The 26,587-nt window shown below is 40.9% G+C and overlaps 1 protein-coding gene across 5 annotated transcripts in view; it reads right to left on the bottom strand.

Moving 5' to 3' along the window:
* Window positions 1-8,569: 8,569 nt before the first annotated feature.
* LOC138755096 (suppressor of cytokine signaling 6) overlaps window positions 8,570-26,587 on the bottom strand; it is a 63,481-nt gene continuing 45,463 nt past the window's right edge. Inside the window, exons 2-4 of one of the 5 annotated variants that reach the window (XM_069920387.1) lie at window positions 23,657-23,769; window positions 20,439-20,548; window positions 8,570-12,080 (exon numbers count right to left, since the gene is read on the bottom strand). In XM_069920387.1, the coding sequence (XP_069776488.1) occupies window positions 10,347-11,960 (1,614 nt within the window). In that variant the 5' untranslated portion in view covers window positions 11,961-12,080; window positions 20,439-20,548; window positions 23,657-23,769 and the 3' untranslated portion in view covers window positions 8,570-10,346. Of the gene's footprint in view, window positions 12,081-12,201; window positions 12,456-20,438; window positions 20,549-23,656; window positions 23,770-26,587 lie in introns of those variants that run through there. The other 4 variants (XM_069920388.1, XM_069920389.1, XM_069920390.1 and 1 more) reach the window with 4 other exon arrangements.

Genomic DNA, 26,587 nt, shown 5'->3' on the forward strand with positions numbered 1-26,587 from the left:
CTTGATGTCCTTGAGGGAGTGAAGACTGGTGTCTGTGATATCGCAGGCCAATTTAACAAAAACTAGCCCCCCGCCCCAGAACCCTCCATTTCCCGCTCATCTGCCCTAGCTCCCCACCCATAGATCCTCCATTTCCTGCTCATCTGCCCTAGCCACCCTGCTTCTAGAAACAATAAACACAGAATTTCCCCTTGTCCTCAACTACCACCCTTCCATCCTACGCATCCAACATATTATCTGCCAGAATTTCTGGCACTTATTACAGGACCCCACAACCAGACACATTTTTCCTTCTCCTCCCGTCTCAGCCTTCCATGGGGTCCACTCCCTCCATGACTCCCTTGTGTACTCTTCCCTCCCCACCCATCGCCCCCCCCCCCCCCAGCACCTTCCCCTGTGGTCGCAGGAGGTGTAATATCTACACCCACACCTCCTCCTTCACCAAGGTCCAAGGTCCCAAACAGACCTTTCAGGTGAAGCAACACTTCACCTGTACCTCCAAAGAACTCATTTAATGCATCTGGTGCACCCTCAGTGGCCTTCTCTAAATGAGAGAGACCAGTCGCAGATTAGGAGATCGCTTCGCCCAGCACCTCCTCTCCATTCACAACAAAAACGACCTCCCCATAGCCAACCATTTCAATTCTGAGTCACACTCTCAAGCTCACACGTCTATCCATGGCCTTTCACTCTACCCCACCCTGACTACCCGCAGAATGGAGAAACAACACCTCATTTATTGTCTGGGCACCCTCCAACCCCAGGGCATGAACGTTGAGTTCCCCACATTCCACTAATCAGCTTGCCTTTCCCCCCCCCCCTCTTTTAACTAGTCATTCCATTTCCTACTTCCTTTCTCTCTCCACCTACCCTAGAATCTTCCCCCTCCCTCCTCCACCTATCATCTCCCTCCTTCCTCCACCTATCATCTCCCACCCTCACCACCCCCTCCCTCTTTATTTCAGACATCTCTCATGTTCCCCCACATCTTGATGAAGGGTTCAAGCCCAAAACATTGGTCATGTATCTTCACCTTTGCTACATAAAGACACTCTTTGACCTGCTGAGTTTCTCCAGCATTTGTGTCTTTTCACTCAAACTCTGGGCTTTTTATTTTCTTGTCCTGAGCGTTGGCACCTCCGTACCAGACAGTGATGATGTGACCAGAGAGAATACTCTTCACAATACATCTGTATAAGTTTTGGAGTCTTTGGTGATATAGCAAATCTCCCCAAACTCCAAGTATAGCCACTGACAAGCTTTCTTCATGATTGCATCAGCATGGAGGCCCCAGGACAGATCCTCAGAGATATTGACACTCAGCAATTTGAAGTTCTGTTGAGCTTCTCATGTTCAACGGATTGTGCTCCTCAATTCCCACCAGCCACAATAGGAATCCATCAAGCATACCTCCCTCAATCCATGTGAGCATTTGAAAGAACTCTTCACTCTGCAGCTCTCTAGTTCGTTCTTCTGTCATTACCAGTCACCGTCCCCCTCATGGTACAATCCCATTGGAGACACAACATTTGCAAGTTGACCTGTTATGCTCCCTCCACCCAATGACCCAAACAATCCTTCCCGATAATGCAGCAATTCACTTCCAATTCAGTCCACTATTAATGGTGTACGAGATATGGATTATTTTTTATCTTCTTTCCTTTCTGTCCCCAACTGCTGCCTTTAAAACCAATTATTACCCTGACAACTTTGATCGTACACTATCACTGATATTCCCTCTGTCCTTCCTATTCCTACAATTTAAAATGCAGTAAAATTCCCATTATCCGGAATTCAAGCATTCAGCAAATAAAAAAAAATCACAGAAAATAAATAAGTGAAAAAATACAAAAGTTTAAAATTGGCACCCCTAGCAGTTAGCTTGCCAATCATGGAACACGCACTATCGAGCAACTAGTAAATAACTAATCCAACAACTACCAATCCCAAAGGTGCCGGATATCAGGGGTTTTACTGGAAACTCGGTTGCTCACCTTTCTGATTCTATCAAGACGTTATTGGCCTGAAGCATCCAATATTTGTCTCCTTGCTACAGATCTTGACTGACCAGCCAATTTTAATTCCAATTTGGAAATGGTTGCTGGTGTGTTCCATTAGTTTTTAAAAAATGCTTCAATGCACAATTCTGATCAAAGCAAAAAACAGTATTTACAATTGAATTTTCTGAAAGTAAAAGCTACTCTCCCAGTTTTCCATACAGGTTAGCATGATCAAATTGAGTTTCCAGTCCACCCCTCTCTGCTTTTCACAAGGTCTGCTCACACCATGACTCCCATTTCCGCTCCTCCCTCCCTACCAATCGTTCTCTCGGTACCTACCCCTGTGACCACAGGAGATGCTCCACTTGTAATGGCGCCACCATTCAGAGCCCCAAACAGTCCTTCCAAGTGAAGAAACATTACACTTGTGAATCTGCAGGGGTCATCTATTGCATTTGGTGGTCTCCTCTACACTGGTGAGTCTGGGCATACTCCAGGAGATTGCTTTGTCGAGCACCTCAGCTCTGTCCACCACAATAGCGTGGATCTCCCAGTGGCCACCTATTCCAATTCCCCATCCCATTCCCTTGCACTGCAAGACTGAGACCACTTGCCATTTGGAGGTATAAAACTCATCTTCCGTCTGGGCAGAACATGATGGCACTGACATCAACTTCACTGGTTTTCTTTAAACATCTCCCCCCAACCCTCCTTCTTCCCCCATCACCTTTCCATAAATTTCTCTTCCCTCTCCTCTTATCATATCCAATTAACATTTATGTTGGTCTGGACTCTTTCCCCAGCCAGAACTCTTTATTCGATGCATTCCTGTTCTTGGTTTATTCCTTGAAGGGCTCAAACCTGAAACGTCAGCAATATTTAAAAAAAAAATCTCCTATGGATGTTGCAAGACTGGCTGAGTTCCTCCAGCATTTTGTGTGTTTTACTACAATCAGAGCATGTTTCCCTCAGGATAATGGGTTGCAACAATTAGTCCAGGCAGTGTGTGAGAATAGGAGGGAGGTGAGGGAAAGGAAAACAGTGGTGGGGGGGGGGAACAAAGATAAAGATCACCCCAGGATAGCAGTAGGTCTAAGTGTTAGGGTTGTTGGAAGGGGAGAGGGTTGACTGGTTGGTGTTAATGCACTGAGACATTCACTTGGCTGTGGGATAACCCCTGTTAAATCCAATAATAGCTTAATTTGCTTTAGTACTGACCTTACATCATGTTAAATTTTATATAAGTATGTTATCCATTCCCCTTATTTTGCTCTGTAGGGTTTAGAGGAAGGTTAACTGTGCCCATTCCTTCCAACCATCGATCAATGAGAAATAAATGTCTGGAACAATTAGCAGCAGGAGACTGAGAACATGGGATGCCGGATGGAAATGGAATCCAGAAAGCTGTATTAAGAATAGAGAATTGTAAGTGCTTTTTAAAATTCATTTTCACCAATATTTCACTCCTTTAGTGAGGTGAGAGCTATGGCATACAGTTCTAGGCACCATACGACAAAGGACATTTAAATGAGGCATACGAAATTCCAAGCATGAGAAGTGTTAAGAGAAAGGATACATTCCCAATAGGAATCAGTAACCAGAGGTTTAAGTAAATTGGCGAAAGGATTAAAGAGTAATTGAAAAAATATTTTATTCAGTGAGTGATGGCCATTTGAAACACAGTGCCTGAAAGGTTATGAAGGCAGCAAAAACATATCACATATTAAAAACCCCTTGAAGAGCTAATGCATGCAGGGCGATTGAACAAGAGCTTTAAAAAAAAAGTGGGGTTAACCTGGATGAATTTATGGGATGAAAGGATGCAGATGTATGTCATGCTCTATTTTGATTCCAGAGTAGGTTTGCAGTTAAACTCTGTATCAAATAGTTGTCAGTAAATTACCAGTTAATTTTCTGTGACATTTAACATTGAAAAACACTGATCCAGTATGCACTGAAGTTGTACTACAGGAGATAATTGGTGGAAATTTTTGCAGGGATTTTCCCCATTGGCAATTTGGACGTCGGGTATTTCAAAGCATTTATATAAAGGATTATTGCTAACCAGCATATTTTTATTAGGAAATTGATACTTTAGCTGAGTAAATCATTGCTGTACTGCAAAATGATTAGAGACATAGGTTCATATTTCAACCCATCAGGATTTCTCTCACTGCGGAGTTTTTTTTGTTTACAAAGGGATAGATTTATACTCTATTGATATTCATTTATGTTCAATTTAGCAACATTTAAAACATCCAACAGTTAATGAACACCTTTCTCAATCTGATAAGAATTTACTCTGCCACAGTGACATCCACATCGCCCATGCATTTCTCAGTGCATCATAATCACACCCTAATCTTTGTCCATCCTGCCCCTGCGATATTTTAAGAGACTGGACCCTGAATACTCCTGCCCCAGCCATTCCAACAGGTGCAGCCCCAGAATTGACATCTGTATCTGATTTCTTTTAAATCTCCAGAAACTGCAATTTTTTTCTTCTTCTTTACCTCAGCAAACTCTTGTTTGGCCCTCACAAGGGTCTCAAGTATTCAGTCTGCACACTTCCAACCGGATGGCATTAACAGCAAATTCTCCATTTTCTGTTAAGCATCTCTTTTTTTCTTTATTCCTCTGCATTCAGCTTCCAACCCCTTTCCCTCTGTTCAAAGCTACCCCCTCCCCTTTACACTTGCTTTTTTTCTCTCTCTTCTGCCCTCCCCATCATATCCACCCATGTGGGCCTGAATTCTTCCCCTGCCCCACCTTTTTATTCGGGCACCTGCCTGTTGTTCATATCGTGACAAAGGGCTCAGGCCTGAAACATTGGTCATGCCTCTTCATCTTTGCTACATCAAGAACGCTGCATGATGTGGTGGGTTTCTCCAGCATTTTTGTGTAAACTGAAACCTACTTGTTTTCAGCTTTCTTGTACCATTTCAGAATAGTAATGAACTTTCATAAGATGATAGATTATCAATCTGCTTCTTTTTCCACAGATGCTACCATGTAATTCTGACATTCCTGCTTTTATGGATATACAGTAAAATCCCTGGTGTCCCGAATTCAATCAATCAGCAGCCTCAAGCAACCAGCAAAAAAAAACAAGGAAAATAAATTTTAAAAGAGTATGCAAGTTTAATCCTCTCTGAAGTACACATAAACCTCTGGTGTAGATGGGAGCAAATATTCAGCCAGCAGAGGGCCTTGGTCGTGCTTTGCTCGTAGCAGCTGTTTGAATAAAGTTGTATGAAGCAGTAATGGTGTCGCCCAGGATGAAGACCTGATTGATGCCGCTCACCATTGGGGTGGGGGACTCTCTTAAAAGTGCCTCATTATCCCTGCTTAGTAAAAGTTACCCCGGTCAGAGGAGTGGGGGAGAGGGGGGTTTAATTATCGATAATGTTATTGTTCATCTTTCGGGTGGCTCTGTGGAGGGGGAGATACCTGCAGATGGCGCAACGGTTAAATGTTTAAGAATGTAACTGAAAATAAAGTTAAAAGGTTTAAAGTTTATATATTCAGGCAAGTGAAGTATGTTCAATGTAAGTACAGTGTAGTACTTGCTTTTTGAACTTGTTTGTTTTTAATGCAAGTGTATTAGTCTCAAGCAACCAGAAAATACCCTTGCCTGGCATCTACAATCTCCATGGGTGCCGTATACCAGGAGTTTTAGTGTATTTTTTTTACAACTTGCATTCAAAGGGAACACAATCAGAGCAACATTTGCTGGTTCCCAGGCTCCAGGGACATTAAGATTATCCCATAAAGAAAGAGAAAAGGTTGCATTTAAGTACAATCCACTGTAGATCAAGCTATGAGCTCCCCCAGCCATTCATGGATGGCAACCTAAGTTATCAATCACAACTGCCATTATATCTTTTTTTGATTTGCAACCAGACAATGACACCCACGCTGAAATAAGGCTGACAATCATCACTTGAAGTTGACAAGCAACAATCCTCGATGAGATCCACGTTTGGTTCATGTTGCAGTGAAATTCTCTTTATTGTTTAAGATGAGAGGTTGCCTTGGGATCTCGATCCTTCTGATTATTGAAGCAATTTAAATCTTGTGGCTGATAGAAATCACCAGATATACAGTATAGCCTTTTTTTAACACTAAAAAGCTGCATTATTGCCGTATACATGACCCATCTTGCTTGTTCACGCAGAGCCGAGAAAAGCCTGCTTCGTTAATCCAATACTCTCCACCACTGAAACTACCTACCTTGGTGGATTGAAGCCTGGTAAATCCTGACCCCTTCCAATCCGCCTTCGATGCTTTCACAATGTGCTCGAAAGACAGATAAAACCTAGTTTTCAAGTGCTGTGTAAAAGGGGGCTAGTGATTTGGAGTGAATTTTAAACAATGTTACAGATATGAAACAATTAATTGAAGTCAAAAGTCTTTCAGGGAACAAAGTGGATGTCACATTCCCACACATAGCAAATGTGAAATAAATCTTTTTTAGTCATTGATTCATCTGACAATAATTCCAAGATGAAAAAAATACAAACACAATTTTCTCATGAAGCAGTAACTCCTTAAAGTGTAGCTTATGTTTAGGGCAGCACGATTGGGCCTAGCAGTCAGCGAAATGCCTTTATCACGGCAGCGATTGGGACTGGAGTTCAAGACCCATGCTGTCTATAAGGAGTTTGTACGATCTCCCTGTGTCTGCATGGGTTTTTCCCCGGGGGGTCCGGTTTTCTCCCACCCTTCAAACGTACCAGGGGATGTAAGTTAATTGGGTCTAAATTGGGCGGCAAGGATTCATGGGCTGAAATGGCCTGTTACCGTGCTGTAAATCTAAATTTAAAATTAAAATATATGATACAATAATTGTCTTTGCAGCAAGACACGGGGCGCCATGGATAGATTGGCAGGACTTAAGCTTAAGCAATCAAATGTCCTCTCCAACTGTCCTTTTACTTGCTACCCCGTAAAAACATGAATGATGCACGATCAATGACAATAGAAAACTTGAAGGTGTCTTTATTTGTCATTGCCATTAATGACCTGTGAAAGTTGAGCAGTAGGAAGGGGTACTATGGGAATGTGGCTGTGATAAGGGAGCTTGAGAGACTAAAGATAGATGATTGCCACCAGAGTGAAATCAATAAAACAGATAGATGAATGGTGTTAAACTGGAAAGTCTGTAGTCCCTGGGATTGTGTAGCAATACACAAAAGTGCTGGAGAAACTCAGGAGGTCACACAGCATTATAGGAAGCAAAGTGTAACCAACATTTCAGGCCTGGGCCCTTTGTGGTTGAAGTTGGCTGAAGATAGTTACAGAAATGGGATGCATCAAGGAATTTGTATTCAGTGGATTTGAAAACACCACAGCTCAACTGAATAGAAATATAAAATGCTGGAAATACACAGCTGTCAGGCAGCGTACATGGAGTGAGAAACAAAATCTAATTCACCAAAAACAGTGCCAAACTGCATGGCTACAATTAGTAGTGTAAAATTCATTCTTGAACACAAGTGAAAATCAACAAATATTGGCCTTTTGGCCTTTTTTTTTAGTGCAGAGTAAAAGCAAATTATTTGGAAATTATCTTCAATATAGGGACTCCTTAAGGTGTTTAAAATCCTTTGATCCTTGAATTTCTGAGCGCAATTTTTGAGTACAGAGGATTTGACCATGTCACGAAAGGGTACTCCAACTTGACCTCAGCAACTGTATCAATAAGTTTTGATTAAGACCTCCCTCTTCACATTATCAAGCAGAACATTGAGAATATTATGAAATAGCTGAAAGAAGCAATGGGCTGCAAGAAAGTGTACCATGGATACTTTTCCAGCACCCAAAATCAAGTGGCTTGACAACCTTATCCTTTGGTCACATAAAGAATCAGCTGCTTCTCTATTTCAGAGATGCGCTGCAGATATAGGGGAAATGTCATTCCTTTTCTGTCTGTGCTTAAGTTTTAATTGTTCCTTACAGCAATGTTCAATTTATGTCGAACAAGCCTGATCTTTCAGTAATTACATCCGTTCCTGCCTATCAACAGATTGCGAACTCTCCATCTCACTCACTCACTAAGCACCAACTTTTTGTGAAATTGGACTACAACTGTTGAAATTATGGTTCAATCAGAGTCGTAGCTTTTTTGTCTCATGTGAGAATAGAGGAACAGCGTGGTATTTTCACTGATTTCTAAATAGACTAATTTAACAGGCATTCTGCAATAATTGCCACTGCACTGAGGAAATGTCAAAGCGACAGGTCAAATTGGAGATCTCCTACCTTAACTGAAGAAAAAGCAAAATTGTGGGTGTAAAAAAATTGCTGAATTAATCATTGAAAACTGAACGTTATTGAGTACTGAACATTTTGCACAGTGAATTTCATCATTGCTGAGTTTGAAGTGAAGCCTGCAGATAATAAAATTATATTTTCCAACTGGTTGGTCTTAATATTGTGATTTCAGAATTGATGAAACCTGAATATACAAATAGGCTTATCGCTTGTGTGACTCTCAGCCTTTAGTGGATGATCAAAAAGCAGCAATATATTACATTGAGTGATGAATGACAAAGCACACTAAGAACTGGCATATTACAAATGATTTTATAGGGACGATTTTGCCTGTACACTACAGAAGTTTTCTATATGGCAATACAGGGAATTGTGAAACTGAACACAACCTAAAAGTGCACAAAGTACTTGAACAAAAGGAGAAAAATTAAGACAAGAAATGATTGATAAATTTCATTGTTGCTCTATTGAAATACAAATGAACTACAGGAATAATATGCCAACTGATTAACACAAAAAAAAACCCCATCAAATTTATCTCATTTGTATGGTTCATCAATCTTTACCTGATGGCTACAAGGACACAGAGATATTGAGTAATTATTCAAAGCCCTCCATCATGATTTCCAGATGACAATTCACATATCTGAAAACAAAGGAATTCTGTATTACCCCTGTACCTCATAGAAATTAATGCTGATTCTCGTCAACTTTCAACCCAAAAAAATGCACAAAACCTGAAGAATGCACATAAAGTTCAACAGTTCCCTTTAAAACCAGGGACAATACTTATCAATATTACTGATTTCAATGTGGTCTCCCACTGAATTTTAAACCACTACTCAAACCCTTGTCATAATGGCCCTTTACAATATTGGTCCTGGCCAAACAAATACAAACGAGCACGAGAACCTTATGTGCAAACCGGGGCGTGCGAAAATGTTTTGTGCTCGACCATAAAAAGGCAATTGGAGGCAATTTCTCACACCAAACACAAAATGTGAACAATTGTAAACATAAAAGGACAGACAGAGTTGGGTCATTGTTACTTAGAGAAGAGCAGATTTTTAAACAAGAATAAAAAGCAATTCCAATCAAAGAAAAAGCAGTATTTTTGGGTGTGCACAGTTCTGGATAAGGAATGGCTGCAAGAAAGAGAAACAGAGTACATTGTACGCAGGGAAAGTGGCACAAGGTGTGAACTTTCAGGCTGCCAGCTACTGTTTGGCTAAGTATGCCAACACAAATAAACAGCTAATTGTACATGGACCAATGATACCGCTGTACCATCTGCTGCATTGAACACATTGTGTTGTTGTTTTTCTCCATTACACATTTTTGTTTTTAATTAAAAACAAATCATAGCTTGATTTTAAAGCAGATAAATTCACCAGGGATTACATCATTTGGTGCAATTTGTCCTGGGAGATCACTTGTCTGAGCACAGGCAACTCCAAATAGAAGCACTAACCTTAACATGATGGGACTAGGTTTTTTAAATGTAATATATCGAGAGTATGTCACGGTAATAATTGAATTTCAATGCATAGATGTAATGCTAAATAATTATTGGCCAAACCTTCAATATCATTGATATAATTTCCAATTATAGGGAGTTAATTGAAAGTGTTTGAAAAACACTTGCATTGAACTATAGTAGCATTTAGTTATCTGGCAGCTCCTGGGAATTTGTTCACCAATTCCGGTATAGATCCAGATGGCAAGGACGGAAACCAGCAGTCAAAAGTGTAAAACATACAAAGAATGGGCATGGACAGGCCTCAGAGCGCTTTCATGGACGAGAAAGTATCATTCGACCGTGACACGATGAATTGGGCAATTTCACTTTGCAAATAAACTGGGCTTGATTTTGGGTGAGCACATGGTACATGGACTGGAGCTCACAGGTAGTGGGGCTTGATTAAAGAGGCCTGTGATTACAAAAATCAATGAACACCTTCAAATAAACAAGGATTTTTTTTTCAGCTAATTTTCGATAAATTATATTTAAAAAAAATATTCCAATGCATTCCAGTTCCAAAAGTGCAATCTGCAAGACTTCAAAACTTTTCAGTAGTGCTTCTCCTGTAAATAATCCTTCATTTTGTTTGGCAGAGGCAATTTTTGAATTAAGTCTATTCGAGTGTACTGACGAATAACAAAACGGCAGAGATATTGTAGTGAACGGACTTGCATGAACCGGGAAACTGGGTTTGTTAGTCTTACAGGATAGGTTGCAGAGCCAGGCAGGCGAGACCTAGAATAACAAAATGCTCCATTTTCCGAGTCTTTAATTGAATGCTCAATCAGCTCAACAATAGATGTGTGACCTTCCACATCAGGCTGTTCATAAAAGCTAAATCTGCCATTCGAGTGTTCTATTCTAGTATGAAGAGTTTTGCCTTGTGAGCGAAAACTCAGGCTTAAAAGATATCGGTCATCGGAACTATCACGCACAAGGAAAGATCCATCAGGCACATTGGCAAGCTTCTCCTCTGCCTCCCACCGTGTTATGGGGCCCCAGTACCAGCCTTGTTTTGCAAGCTTTTTCAGCTCTTCAGTGAGACTTGTGACCACCATTGGACCATTATTTTGCACAGAATCATAAACTCTTCCAACTCCAGGTGCAGAATTTGGATCAAAGTTCAAATGGTGCCGAACTCTTTCTGCTACTTGGGCTGCTGTGCTGACAAACCCGGGAAACGTCAGCTGCATTTGACTGGAACCTGGAGGTAGGAGTGGAGACAGTGGAGGGATGTCAACGTGGTTCGAACTCGAGTTCTGCAAGATCACACCCGTTGTACCAATCAGAAGACCATTAACAGGTGGGTCCAAGAATATATCAGAAGCGACTACTAAATCTGGAACCATATGCGCTTCATCCGCTTGTAGTGTGCTACTGCATACGTGCGATGGCACTGAAGCAACTTCCATTGGCAATGGATTGTCAAGACAATAGCCACGTGACCCTTCTAGAGGATACATTCCCTCATCTAAAGGCATTGTGTACTGAATGTAGTTCTGAGGCATCAATCCAATTACAACAGGAACATGACAAGATTCATCAAGAGTCGGATGGGAGTTGCCATTTTGAGAGTCAATTTCTTTGATTGTGTTGTTCTGTACCTGAAACACATTGTCGGTCTGCATGTCCTGGAACTCCTTACGAACTCCATTTAATGCTTGGTTTGGGCTATTATTATGGACCAATGCTTTAACCTTACCCTCCATCTTAATGCAGGTCTCTTCAGAACTAGTTGATCGCAGGGGCCAAGGGGTAGGACTGTAATGATGGCCACGAAGTGATGTGGACCTTAAGGGTCTTTGAGCTTTTAAATCATTAATGCTGGCCGGGGTTGAAGAGGAGGAAAACCGATCATCCTCCACAAAGCCAACAGGAGGCGAACTCCCTTTGGACTTCTGTTTCTGCTTTGCAGAAAGCCTCCTTTTCAGGGTACACATTAAACCTTCGCCTTTTGCTTTATTTTTTGGCCCTTTGTCATCTTCTTCAGTTTTGTTTAAATCATTGCCAGCCAAATCTTTCCCGTAACAACTGAACAGAGAGTCCTCTTTCCCAAAATCATTCACGAGTGATGGCTGCTGCATCACCACAAATTCATTTTCATCTCTGCCTTTGTTCAGGTTGAAGGATTTTTTGATTGTTTTAAGGCTGATCTTCTTCATGCTGTCGAAGGCGCACAAATCCCTTTGCACAGTAATAGCTCCAATGATGCTCTTTGGATCAGTCTAGCCGACGTGCTCTTCTTCATCTAAAACACAGATAAACACCACCATCTCCATTTCCTGCAAAGGAACACAAACATTTCAGCACAATTTGACATTTGACAATGAACATTGGGGATAGAATTTGAGCATGTCAATGTTTTAAGCCCACCCCCAATACTAAATACAACAATGCACGTACTTAACTTAAACCTCTTCTGAGAAATCCGGACAGGCTAGAACTTCTAAAATTGCGCAGCAAAAGGCTTTAGCTTCCCCTCGTGAATAAGTAGCTACTGAGATTTCTGATGTGGCTTGTCAACAATGACGCTGCTTGGGACAACTGCTGAAATCAATACATAGTAGACTATAGGTGGTACTTAGATCAAATCAAACCCTTTCGCCCTGCATGAATGAATCACTTGTAATGTAATATTTAGTAGACCTCAGCAGCTCAGCGGCACAACACAGCCAGCTCAAAAGAGGTGGGAGGATTTTTGTTAACTGAAATGAAGGCTCAAGTCCGCAGGCCCGAGTCCTCTTCTGCCACAAGACTAATCTGCTGAGAGGAAGCGAATAAGTTGCCAGCATGATAAACCACAGCTCACCTTGCAGAAAATGAAAGGTGTCTGGTCCAAACCCAGAACAGTGTGTTCGGTGCAGGCGGAGTCAAAGACTAACATTTTCAATTTCAAAACAAAAGCTGGTTTTTTTCTGGATTGAATTATGGCAACTGTGAGGGAACTACAAATTAATTAACCCACTGGAGCCCTCACCAAACTTGTCTCAATAAGTTACAAAAGGTTCAGCAAGTAATTTTAAAAAAGGCTATATTTTTTATCATTTCCACTGGTACATATTTGGCGATTTACAAAAGGAGCATTTTGTTTTTAGCAACCGCCCACACTCGGCTTCAAGAGAACCTGACAACTGCCAGCCCCCCACCAATTTCTATTAAAATAAATGAGGGGCAGTCTACGTACTGGGAAACAAGCTGCCGTGGATGTGAACACAAGGATGCATTTTTGATCCATTCACGCACTGCACAAGAATCCCATTTGATGACTGGACATTTTTCCAGCAATGGAGCAACTTGATAAATGACTAGGTGTATATGTGGCACAGCTTATGTCCAATTAAGTTTCCAGTCACTGTAGTGTTCCTTGATGCCTAAAATATGCTTTCACGGTGACTGAAAGGCAATACATTCTCTACTGATGCAACAAAAAGTAGTAACAAGGATACAGAAACACTCCAAGTTGTAGCTCAGCAGAAAATGCAAAGCTTTGTTCCCGCAGAAACCAGGTTCCTTTATTTGGCTGCAGTGAAGACAAGATAGGTGGATCTGGCTATGATCGACTGGTACATCCAAATCAACATCAATTGATGGCATTTATGAAGAGTCCAGTTGTTACTTGAATCTTCCAGCACAGAAGGCAACTGACCAAGTGCTGGAAAATGGGATTAATACAGTTGCAACCAGGACGGCATAATAGGCTGAACAGCCTATACGATTCTTTGTCAATCAACTCTACAAACAGAAGGGTGAAGGTTACCCAGATTAGAAACACACAGCTCATTCAATCTCCATCTGTGTTCCTTCTGGGGATATCAATGTATCGAGTGCTAATGAAGGATTTAACAATGAATTTTAATTGTAGAATGATAAACTATGAAATTGTAGAACCAGGGGACCATGAGCAAAATTTAATGTCATAAATGTTGTTTTGAAAAGATGTAACAAATCAGAATAATTGATGATTAGCACTTCAGATGTGAGATCATTCATCAAAACTCTGTTGACTAGAGGGAGTGAATTTCACCCATGTACATGCATTAAGCATGTTCAACATTATGCAACGAAGCAGAATGAAATTCCCAACAAAAGCAATAAAATGAAATTGACTACAGTAATGGACAACATTATGGTGGTTTGAAAGTGTAGAAAGAAGAGGGAGATGGGAGGGAAAAAAGAGAGAGGAGGGAGAGGGGAGGGAAAAAGAGAGAGGAGGGAGAAGGGAGGGAAAAAGAGAGAGGGGGCAGGAAAGAGCGCGCGAAGAGGAGGGAAAAAGCATAGGAAATAGTGAAGACTGGAGGCATTTTGTTGTCAGTTAGCCCAGCTCTGGCTCTGGAGGCTGAAATAACATTATAGGCCCTTTCAGATGGCCTGAACACCCCCTTGTAAATCTGCATAATCTCCCCCCCCCCCCCATGCAACTAAGGACATACTCACCTGAATGCGCCGAGAATGCCTCAGAGGCTTCGACATTAACCCTCCTCTGGAAGGGATAATCGGCGGAGCGCAGGGTGCGCCGAGGCACCTGAATATGCAGCTGCTGTAAGCGGCTACTTAGGGGTGGGCTGATGACTCTATATGCCCGTGACCCAACTCCCCGCCAAAACATCGCAAGTTAACCAGCTGCCGTTAACAGCATTGTCGTCAGGAGATCTAAAATCACTTTAAATTGACTCACCAAGCAGAGGAGTGGTTTAATTTAGTGACAATTACTGGACCTTTGTGCTTGCTTTGTTGCAGTGGAGACGTTTTAAGTGCAACAGAGAAGGCATTACTTTGACAGCAATTCTAAAATGCCAAATCAATCTACAAACTTAATATATCGTAATTTTCAAACATCATCAGGTAGCGGGACAGGGGACTGTCAGGCAGCAACTTCCCGCTGACTGACAGCCCCCGCCCCACTGGGGAGGGGTGACCGGCAGGGGCCGACATAGCAATGGCAGTCTTCCTACCCATAATCCCCCACACAGCTGGAACTGCTGTGGGAAACAGACATTGCTATGTCTCATATTATGACAGGTGGTGCTGCGGCACCAGTCCAGAGGGCACTATGAGGCGCCTCTGGTTGAATAGACCTTCAGGTGGACCAGGTAATGCTGCAAGCTAACTCAAAGGTGAGTTAGCAGTTTTAAATCCGCTCCTGCCGCTGGCCTCAAGGTGGAGGGTATTCCTGAAAGGCCTTATGAGGGGCATCAATAGGGTGGAGAGCCAGAACATTTTTCCTGGACTGAGCATAGCAAATGCCAGACAACATTTGGACAAGTTGAAGACAGGAAAGTTGAAGGCAAGTTGCTTTTTTAAAAAAAAAACAGTGTTTCGAATGTATGGCCAAGGGTGGTGGTGGAGGTTGGTACAATGGGGGCATTTAAAACACTCTTAGGCGCATGAATGCAAGAAAAATAGAGGTTTATGGTTGTGAGGTAGGGAAGTTTTAGATTGTTGAGTCGAATTATATAGATCACCAGAACATTGTGGACAGAAGGGCCTGTACTTTGCTGTGCTGTATTGTTTCATGTTCTATGTTCTAATGGGGGAGCAGAGCAAGTATACATCTACCTAGTCCCCTGGAGTTCATATATCATGCAGACAAGACCTTAAGTAAGTTAACTTTCACTGCAACATACAAGGCACCTGTGACCCACAGGCAGACATTCCATATCTGGTCCCGAGCAACAATCTGAAACGAAGTCAAGGGAAAGTGCCCCTTGTGTTTCCTCACCAATGTCTCCGTACACTTAGAAATCAAAGGGAGCAACTTCAGCTTCAAACTGAGCATTGGGACTTTTGTTTTAAAACCAAAGTTCAGATTTATTGTCAGAGTACATCCATGACATCACATTCAAACTTGAGATCCTTTTTCCTGTGGGCCAGGCAGAATTTCTACTTATCGGTAGTGCAAACTGTACGCAAGAAAAGATGCACATACAAAAGTAAGAAATGCAAACAAACTATGAAAATAAATATTCAATAATAAATAATATGCAAGGGAAGAATCCTTAAACGAGTCCTGATTGAGTTTGTTGTTGAGGAGTCTGATGGTGGAGGGGAAGCAGCCGTTCCTGAACCTGGTGGGGCGAGTCTTGTGGCACCCACACCTCTTTCCTGATGGCAGCAGCGAGAACAGAGCGTGTGCTGGGTGGTGTGGGATCCATGATCATTGCTGCTGCCCTCAGTTCACGATGAACTGGGCTGTGTCCACTACCTTTCGCAGGACTTAATGTAATTTAATAGAAAAGATACCAGATATATTGAAAGTCACTGCGTTTTTCAGCTGTTGTATTAATTTTTTTTCCTATTATAAATTATTCTAAATGCAATCATGCTGTGGGAATCCATCTCGTTTCTGGCAAGTCAAATTTTTCATTGCTCGGAAGAAAATGACATGACTGCGGCAGCTTAGGGTCTTTGTTGTGACATTACCTTGGCTTAAAGGACTGCTGCAAATTGGCTGCATCGAAACAGCCACAAAATGATTTTGTCAGCAACTACGAACGAACAAACAAACAAGGCCTGTTTGTTTCCATGCATTCAGTCGACTTTGGAAGGTGCCGGGCAGCTGAAGCAAATTCTGAAACTGTCCAGACATGTCTCCTGCCATCAAGCACCGAGTCCCAAGTATAACAAAATAATGCAATGGAAAACAAGAACATAATATGCCGGTCAGGCCGCATGTGGGAAGAGATACAGAGTAATGGATTCAGATCAATAGCACACTGAAGAACATGGCCCATTTCACCCAGAAAACGCAAATCCGCACAATCCAAGTCGACGTAAATCAATTTTATGCTTTTAACTTACAAAAGAAAACAGGTGCTAATGGATTTGATTTCCAGGCTTGCATGATTTGATTAAAAATCTTGACAAATATCTCATAACTTTTCTCTATTCAGATTTTGAACATGCTATATATCTTAAACATTTTTAATTTTGTATTGCAGCCATGACAAATGGGTATTGTGACAGAGTATATTGATATGTTTTTGGGAGATACATTGGGAAAGATTTGTTAGAGTAGGCCACATACAAACACTTTAAAACAGATCTTATTTGAAATGCTGGAGCTCTGCCCAATGCTAGACATATTGGGGCCTCACACCTTTTGCAAGAGCTTTTGAAGAGTGCTCGAGACTTCACTAATGGATTGTTGTCTACCAAAGGCAACAGATAAATGAGTATGCTGGAGCCGCTGCTGTCTGCAGGAGAGCTTGCTGATGAAAGAGGGTCATGTGGTTTTGTAAGCAGAGAGAGTCAAAGAGAGAGAGAAGAGAGTCACTTGACAGTGTTACACCCAGCAGAAGAAGCTATGAGTGGAACAGGAAAGCTGACAAGCCTGACTGGAAAACGGCCTGGTCAAAGCCCTTGTGGTTCATGTAAGAGGAGAGGACTGGCTGTCTAATGTTTCGCTTGGAATAAGAGAAATAAGAACGAACTCTGTGGTGACCTGAAAGAAAGAGGTTATCATCTGGAGAACCCTGACGGAGCAAGTTTTGTCAGCAAGACACTGAAGTAAACTGAGGGAAGTACATCAGTTGTGGGTGTCCAAATCTCTGAAAACCAACAAGAACCTTCCTGAGCGGTAACCATTTACCTTTCGAGCACCAAAGCCTGGTGAATTTTATACACGTTAAATTCTGTGCACAGTATAAGAATTGCCTGCAACCAGTGAACTTGGAGGAATGAGAAGTGAGATTGGGCTGTGAACCAAAGAACCTTTCTGAACTTACATACACATTACATACACGTGCGCTTACGGGGGAGGGGGGGGGTGTTAAGTTAGTTTAGTTAATAGTGATGTTAAAGTGTGATTCTGTTTTCATGTTTAAAGATCATTAAAAGCAACTTTTGTTGAAGTAACCGTTTGTCTTGGTGAATATCTACTGCTACTGGGTTTTGGGGTCCTCTGGGCTCGTCACACTATTTTCTTTTGTCTTGTTTCAAGGATGCAAGATGCCTCCCAATATTCACTCATTCATTTGTAATGTTACCAGGGCACAAACACACAGTGTTACCTGATTGGAAAATATACAAAATCAAGTCGTTTATTGACATCTGATTGCACAAGAACAACTCGACAAGATAGCGTTTTCCGATCCTTGGTGCAAAACACAGTCATAACCAGACATAACACAGAGATGAACAATACATGTGTATGACAAATATTACGTCAAAACAAGTAAATAAATAAATAACTCGATACTGTTTTGTACATACAAGAGTCTCGGGGGGGTCAGTGTGAGCAGTTCCTTTGGTCATTTAGCATTCTCACTGGCTGTGGGAAGATGTTCCTCAGCCTGGTGGTTCTGGCTCTGACACTCGTGTGTCTCATTTCTGACAGAAGCAGCTGAAAAGCTGCTGTGTGCAAGCTGGAAGTGATTCTCGATGATTTTGCACCTTCTCTTCAGACAACAATCCTGGCAGTTCACTTCAAAGGGGGAGTGGGGGAGGAAGACCCCATTGATCACCTCTGCCACACTTATTGTCCTGTGGCTTCTGATCCATTTCTCTTGATGGAGCTCCTACAGAAGATTGGCATAATGGTGACTGGTAGCCTTGTCCACTTCAGTCTTCACAGAAAGACTGCTGCACCTTCCTGACAAGTGAGAAATTGTTGAGTGGCCTCGATAGGACACTAGTTAAGTGAACTCCAAGGAACTTGGTACTTCCCACTCTCTTCACGACAGAGTTGTTGATTTGTGTCATGGAGGGTGGTTGTTCCTGGTCCTCATGAAGTCCACGATGATCTCCTTCATCGATATAAATCAAACTGAAAACATTTAGACTCATCCTTTGTGGGCACAGAACATATAATGTTTACAACACTTGTGAGAAAACTGCAGAAATTTGAATCCCATAATGTTTCAATCTCCAAAATTGTTGTGTAGTTATTGGGCCATACCATCTAGTTCAAAGATCATTCATGGCTCAACTTGAGTTCTGGCAGCATTGTATGCCATTTATCGATTTTTAGCAAATCAACTCTAAATCTAAAAGTGAACCTCTGAGAAACTCAATCATTTATCAATCACAAACGGATCAAAAAGCTGAGATGAAAGTGACGACGCTTGACATCAAGAGTGAATGTGGCATCAAGGCAAACTGATGAAGTGTGATCAATGGGCAGTAGCAGGAAAGACCTCCAGCCCTGTTGTCAAGAGTTCCAGCTCTAAACCGTGTCAATTCCTCCTCCCACTGATAAGTTCCTCCAGCAAACTAAGTGTTGCTGCATTATTAAGTTTCTAGTGTTGAGAGAAGGGATCTCTTTTCTGGCAAATGGCTTCTGTTTCTTTAATTTAGACATGCAGCACGGCAAAAGGTCCTTACAGCCCATGATGCCCGAGCTGTCCAATTACACCCAACTGACAACAACCCCTGTACGTATTTGAAAAGTGGGTGAAAACCGGAGCACCCAGAAGAAATCCATGCAGACACAGGGGAGAACATACAAACTCCTTATAGACAGCCCCTGCTGTAACTGCGATGCACTAACTACAACGCCAATCGTGCCACACCAACCGTTCTCTCTCTACAGAAGCTGCCCGATCTTCTGTACATCCCCAGCAGCAGATAAAACAGGCATGCCATCTAGGCATGGGGACGTGGCTATTACACCCTTGAGCTAATTTTATTACATGTACAAAATCTGCAGTTAAATGCAAACAGCTAAACAAGAATAAGATTTCAGGTTCCTGAAGGCGGCGGCAGCATGTCAGAAGATGATCATGGTGTGCGGAGAAGGGAAAGCCAAATTTTCCCTTGTTGCTGCCCTCACTCCTGGCGAAAACAAGCCAAAAAGAAAAGTAAATCAAACCAAATTGGGTCTCTTGTGTATCCATTCATTGCTTACTCTCCTTGATGAATTCAGCACATTGAGAGTTAGGCAATCAGATAAAAAAGTTACATAATACAGCATACAATAAAGGTAGTTCCGTCCTCATAACTAGCACTGCAATTTAAAATATAGTCAAACTCAATTCCTCCACTTTATCTCCCACTTTTACAGTTTTATTTGGTCTTTCATGAGGCAGCGTGGTTAGGGTAACACTATTACAGTGCCAGCGACCCGGGTTCAAATTTGGCGCTGACTGTAAGGATCTTGTATGTTCGCCCCATGTCTGCATAGGTTTCCTCCCACCTCCAAAATGTAGGGAGGTTGTAGGCCCATTGGGTATTTGACGGCATGGATTCATGATGCGGAAGGGCCTGTTAATCTCAATTTAAAATTTAATTTTCTAATTCGCCCTGAAGTACATTTATGGTATTTGCTTCAGCTACCACCCTGAGATCCATTTTCTCAACGCTCTCCAGAGAAAAAAATCTCTTCTGAATTCATGATGTGATCATCTGTGGCAATCTTCCATTGATCTAGCTTTTCTCTTCTCCAGAAAAGTAAACATTATTCATGTCAGACCTATCAAACTAATGATCCTTTCATGATGGATATAATATCTTATTTCCAACATCACCCATGGAAATCTTTTCTGTACCTTTCGAAACTCTCCATTTCATAATACACATTATTTCATACTGTACAGTGTGATCTACGCTTCAAAACAATTGCAGCTCAATATCATTTGTTCTCAGTTCTACACTTTACAAGTTCTTCACAACTCACTGTCTTCTACTTATGAATATTTATTCACCTCTCATCTGATGGAAAAGCCTTGGGCACTGCACTTTAAAATGGAAGGTGCATAAGCATACAGCAAAGAAGATGAATGCTCAGTCGTTACAATTATCCTTTCACGCATGCCTATTTGAAAAAAAAAAATTTTTTAATGACCAACACGTACAATTTTAATAAAAAGGGTACACAAATATCCTACCATCAGTCAGACTGCTTCATTTCATTTTATGAGATGCAAAATTGCTACTAAACATTTACCAGAAGAATCTTCAGATCTGGATAAGGCCTCACAACTTAAATCACGAAGATAAACTACTGTAAACCCATTCAGCCAAATATTCATTCTATTAGCAACAGTGACATGTTTTATTAGTGCCTTCAAATGTGTTATGGATTGGGCTGTTAAGTTGCAATTTGAGCAATGTATTTGCATATGAATAGATAGAAACAATGTTTCTTCAAATGTGACCCATTTCAAATCCTTGCCCATTCCCTTGCTGACATGTCTGGTCATGGTCTCATGCACTGCCAGACTAAGACCCCCTGCAAATTGAAGGAACAATATCTCCTATTCCGTCTGGGCACCCTCCAACCAGATGGCATGAACATCGACTTCCCCTTGCCCTCTGTCCCCTCTCCTCCGGCTCTGCCTTCACAGAGCCGCCCCCCCCCCCCCCCCATCAATTTTCACCTTTCCTCTCCTGTCCTCCTATCCGTCCAATTATCACCTTTTGTCTGTTGGCCTGTGCTCCTCCTCCCACTCTTTCTTCCCTTCTCCCCCAGCCCTTCATCAAGCACCTACCTGCTTTATGCTGACACCTTGAACAAGGGCTCAGGTCTGAAATGTCAGTAATATATCTTTACCTCCTATGGATACTGCAAGACAGCTGAGCTCGTCCAGCATTCTTGTGCTTTTAATACAATCACAGTGCCTGTTAGACTTCTCTGATTATTCTCTGTCACTGCCAAATTACAGCAGATCAATAATTTGTTTCAACCTCACCTTCTCAAGACCAGGTTAGATTTTAAATCAAAAATGATCATCCATTCATTTTCTTTTTGCACATTTTGCAAACACCTAACTCTATATTAAAACAGCAAATATCCAAAGGACAAAATGATGCAATTTTCCAGCCTTGCAATCTGGAAGTAATAAGAGTCATGTTGCTTTACATTAACCTGCTCAAAAGGAATATTTTTCCAAAAATGTATAGACTGACAGATTATTTGAATTGGCTTGCATCTTCATTCAGATTAAATGGAACACAAAGTATTGAAAGAAACCATGGCCGTTAAATACTCCCCGTCACAAAAGATCACCTTGATTGTCTTGTTCAACAATGAGAGCACATAAATTCACCTGGAGATTACATGTAGTAAAACTTGTATTGGCAACAAATCAAATAGGAAATAGAAATGTGTATTAGCTGTGGTAGAAGGTAGTACTATCATCATGTAAGTCATAATGCTATGGGTTCCTGTGTCAAAGGTTTAGCCACAAAAGTCTGTAGACACTGTGATTGAAGTTACAACACAATGGTGGAGAAATTTAGCAGGTCAAACAGTATACTTTATGTTCTTCTTCTTCTAGCTCCCATCCCATAAGATGATGATGGTTCCTTTCAGTCAGTTTGTGGGGTTTGGAATGAGGATACCCCACTCCTTAGAAAGGATCAGCATGTGTGTGGACGGATTTAGGTGAGTAGGGGGTTGCACAAGTCCAGACCCACCCTCTCGACATCCCCTCCCGGATCCAGCGACATGGTGAGGTCCAAGACGGTTGGGGAAGTTGTGTTGCAGTGTTTGGCCAGACCAAGCTTCGATGCAAGGGATGCCTTCATGCGTTTCACGGCATGTATTTGCTGGGTGGCTGTTGACTCTACGCGAGGGTTCGTCCGCCCTTTGACAGGTCTTGTTTCTCATCCTGCAGGGTGTCCGGCCACCCTTTGCACCAGGCAAACCAGAAGGGAGAGCTGGTTTGTTCGTCGGCCGCCTGACAGGTAGAACTGGGTTACATGGTACCAGTAGTACTCAGATAAGTGACCTGACCATTGATGTACTTTATGCAGCAAATAAAAAAGATACAAAACCTGGTTCAGGTGTCTGCCTAGATTTTGCACATAGTAAAATCACACAGAAACATTTGATGAAGGGCTCAGGCCCGAAACATTAGTTTTGTATCTTTATCTCTGCTGTATAAAGAACCCTGTTTGACCTGCTGAGTTTCTTCACCATTGTGTTTTTTTCATTCTAAGGTCTTCTTAGCCGGTTACTCCAAAGCCGTTCTAAGGAATTATTGCATCTTTATTCTTCAGACGTGACTTTAAAGAAACTTCTTCATGAATTAAAAAATCCTACACCATTATTCTGGACAGCGATGGTGCTCCCCTATCCAAATATGATGTCAATATCTTGCCACTATCATTAAAGCAAACTGTTTCTCATTATCACATTGCTCTTCGACTCATCGGACTGTTGAAAAATTGGCATCCCCATGGACTGCAGAAAAAATAATGTAATCATTGGAATGTAATCTCATATACACCTCCCCTATTCCTTCTCCATTGTGTCGATTTCAAGTAAATATCCAATTCCTCGAGCAATACTCCTGTCGAGTCTGCTTCCTTTACCCCTTCAATAGTCGATTCCATGTAAAGTCGAGTCCCCTATCTTTGCCCCAGAATCTAGTATTTTCCATATATCGTGTGTAAAAGTCGATCTCCCTAATTTTGGCCCCAGCTGCCCACCTATCTGATCTTCTAACGTCTTGACTGCAGACTTTCGCCATCCAACCTCCCGATACCCCAACCGCGGACTCTCATCTAGCCACAGAGAGACTCCAAACATTATTAACAGGTGTTGCATTCATTTGCAGCCATTGATGGCTCACCCCAAGGTAATCAAGAATCAAGGCAGTCACCAAAATAGAGTGAGTGACATTCAGAAATGTTCAAAAACTAACAAGATAAAACTACTTCTGCATCAATTATGAATTCTTCGGGGGGGGGGGGGGGGGCGTGGCAAGATGGCGTAAGGAATAGACTTGCCTTCCAGTCCTCTCCTGACTCTTTGTTATTGTTTTGTCTATAAGTGCCCGTTAAGACTTTCTAAACAATTTGTAAATAGTTAGAGGTGTTGAACTAGCTTCTAATGGTACAATGGCTGAAAAAAAAGTAAAAGAAAACGGCAACAGATCGCTAAGAAATTACATTTCCCGAAGTTATCTGAGCCTACCTGTTTACAAGAAGCCAGGACTCAGCGTGGAATGGATCCAAGAGAAGTGGAGGATTCGGCAAAGGAGCTCCGCTCTGACCCGGTAGGGCTCTTTAAAGATGGTGCCCGGCAGCCTTTGGAACAAAGGGCGTGTATTTCAATCAACGCCCGCTATGAGCGCAGTCACTGAACTTTTGACACTTGAAACAGCTGGGACACAGACCCGACTTTAAAGAGACGTCCACCGATCGATGTAGCGGTGGCGCTGCAAAATCCACCACCAGTTATGAAGGCTTCAACAGTTCTTCATGTAATGTAGGCTTTTGATGTAATATGGGTTAAGGATAACCCTGACTACCAGTCTTCTGATATTGCTGAGGAGGTTGTGGCAGGGGTTTCTACACGGAGTCATACTGCAAGAAAAGCAGTTAAACTAAGGGAAGGATTAGAAGACCCTCTGGTTACTCAGAGACAGCAGGATCCTATTTTGCCTGAATCTATTTCAGTTGATATGCTTACTAAGAATCTTGAATTTAAGTTATCTTCTTCAATCAAAGAGATAGGTAAATTTTTGGTTCAAGTTAATACTAAGCTTAATACCTTGGTGTTTATTAATACTCAACAGATGGTTGATTATGGAGCTTTTAAGCTTGAAATGAATGAAAGACTTGATGTTTGTGACCAAGGTATAGTTGAGGTACAAGACCAAATACAAGACGTAAATAAAACAATTGAAACTTTACAAATTCAGAATAAAAATTTAGCGAAAAAGGTTGATTATTTGGAGAATCAGTCTAGACGAAACAATGTAAAAATTATTGGCTTGCCAGAAGATATAGAAGGACCAGATCCAAGAAAATTTTTTACCGATTGGATTCCACAAGTGTTAGGACAAGATAAGTTCCCGGAAGGTTTAATACTGGAACGTGCTCACCGAGCTCTGAGAAGAAAGCCTTTTTCAGGACAGAATCCAAGACCTGTTCTGATCCGTTGTTTAAATTATTAAGATAGAGAGACAATTTTGCGTATGGCTATTAGAAATGCGCAACAAAGTAGATCTCCTTTGATGGTCCAGAACAATCGTGCTTTTTTTTTATCCAGATTTGAGTCAAGAAGTTATGTCTCAACAACGTGAATTTAATCTTGTGAAAGTGCTATGGAAAAAAGGATATAAAGCAACATTTAGATACCCTGCAGTATTGAAGATTTTCCAGGATGGATGCCAGCCAAAATTTTTTGATAATCCTAAAGAAGCTATGGACTTTGCTCAATTGTTACCAATCACGCAATTCCTCCATGGTCTCCAAAGAGAGTGGAGACACAAGATGCAAATCGAATTTCAAGAAGAAATGGAAGCAATGGTGGTTGGAGTGACAAAGCTGATTAAAAAAAAATTTAATTTTTTTTTTCCTGAGAAGATTTAGATAATGATGATAGTTTAATGTGAAATGGGAGTTAGGAGAGGGAACTGGGTGGGCATTATTTTCCAGAAGTCGTCAGCTACGTGTGAGTTATCTCACACCCAATATTTTGTGGGAGTTACCGCATTGTGCGGTTCAGACAGGAGGAGGTAGTTGTAACCTCTTACCGGTTTTTTTTATTAATTTTTGGATTAAGGAGTGAAGTTTCTTTTTATTATTTTTATAAAAAAATAATTTCCTTTTTTTTGTTGTAGTTTTAAGAGGGGATAAGGGGAGGGGGTCTTTTTTTTTCTTTTTTTGTTTTTTTTTCTTTTTTTTTCTTGTTATGTTGTTGTAAGAAAGGTCTGAACTAAAGTTTGCTTCTCTTAATGTCCAGGGTTTAAATAATCCTACTAAGCGTAAGAAAGTATTTGTTTACTTAAAAAAATTAAAAGATGATGTGGCTTTTTTTTTGCAGGAAACTTAATTAACAGATAAGGAACATGTGAAACTTAAACGTGAATGGGTTGGACAAGTTTTTTTTAAATTTTTCATTTAATTCAAAGGCAAAAGGAGTGGTAATTTTGGTGCACAAGAATCTACTATTTCAGTTACAGAATGAAGAGAAAAATGGTGGAAGATTATTAAAACTGAATTGTACAATCTTTAACGAGGCTTGGACTTTGCTTGATGTTTTTGCTCCAAATGTTGAGGATACAACTTTTGTTGTGGATATGTATTTATTACTTGGACAAGTAAATTCTAATGTGATGATTGGGGGAGATTTAAATGTGGTATTGGAGCCTTTATTGGACAAGTATTCAAGAGTAATTACACCATTATATAATAATCAACTTGTTCCTTTTACACATACTGTTTGGTTTTGTGATTGATTGCAACAGTTTTGGAAAGGTATTCAATCTATTTTTAATAGTTTACATAACATCTATGTTGTATTAGATCCTGATATATTTTTATTAGGGAATATGCAATCATTAATTGAATTAGGCTGAATTGATTATTAGATTTATTGTATTTATTTAGCCCTAGTGGTGGCCAAGAAATGTACAGCGCTTACTTGGAAAGATAGAAATATACTAACCTTAGATAGGTGGTATTTAGAGATGAAGTCTTGTTTAATTATGGAAAAGATATCCTTTTCAATTTAAGATAGGATGTCTTTTTATAAGCTGAAGTGGACTCCATTTGTTAAGTACATGTAATTAAGTTTGACTTAAATATGTTTTATGTGTGATATTTTAGATTTGATAACTTTTTTTATTAGTATTTTTACCTGTTATTTTTCTTTTTGTTTGTCTATGAGTGTTTTTTTAATATATAATATTATTAACTCTATTAATTCTTCACTCTTTATTTTGGGGGGGAGGGGTGTTTTTTTAAAATATATATATAGATTCTTTTTAGTGGCCGTATATATGGGGGGGGGGGGGTTAGACTAATTTAAGTTAGGTCATTAATGCTGTGTTGTAATAATTACTTTATTTTTATTTTTTTTATGTATTTTTTTTTGTTTTATTCATGTGATAAAATC

This window comes from Narcine bancroftii, chromosome 2 (genome assembly GCF_036971445.1).
Source record: "Narcine bancroftii isolate sNarBan1 chromosome 2, sNarBan1.hap1, whole genome shotgun sequence".
NCBI classification, from domain to species: Eukaryota; Metazoa; Chordata; class Chondrichthyes; order Torpediniformes; family Narcinidae; genus Narcine; species Narcine bancroftii.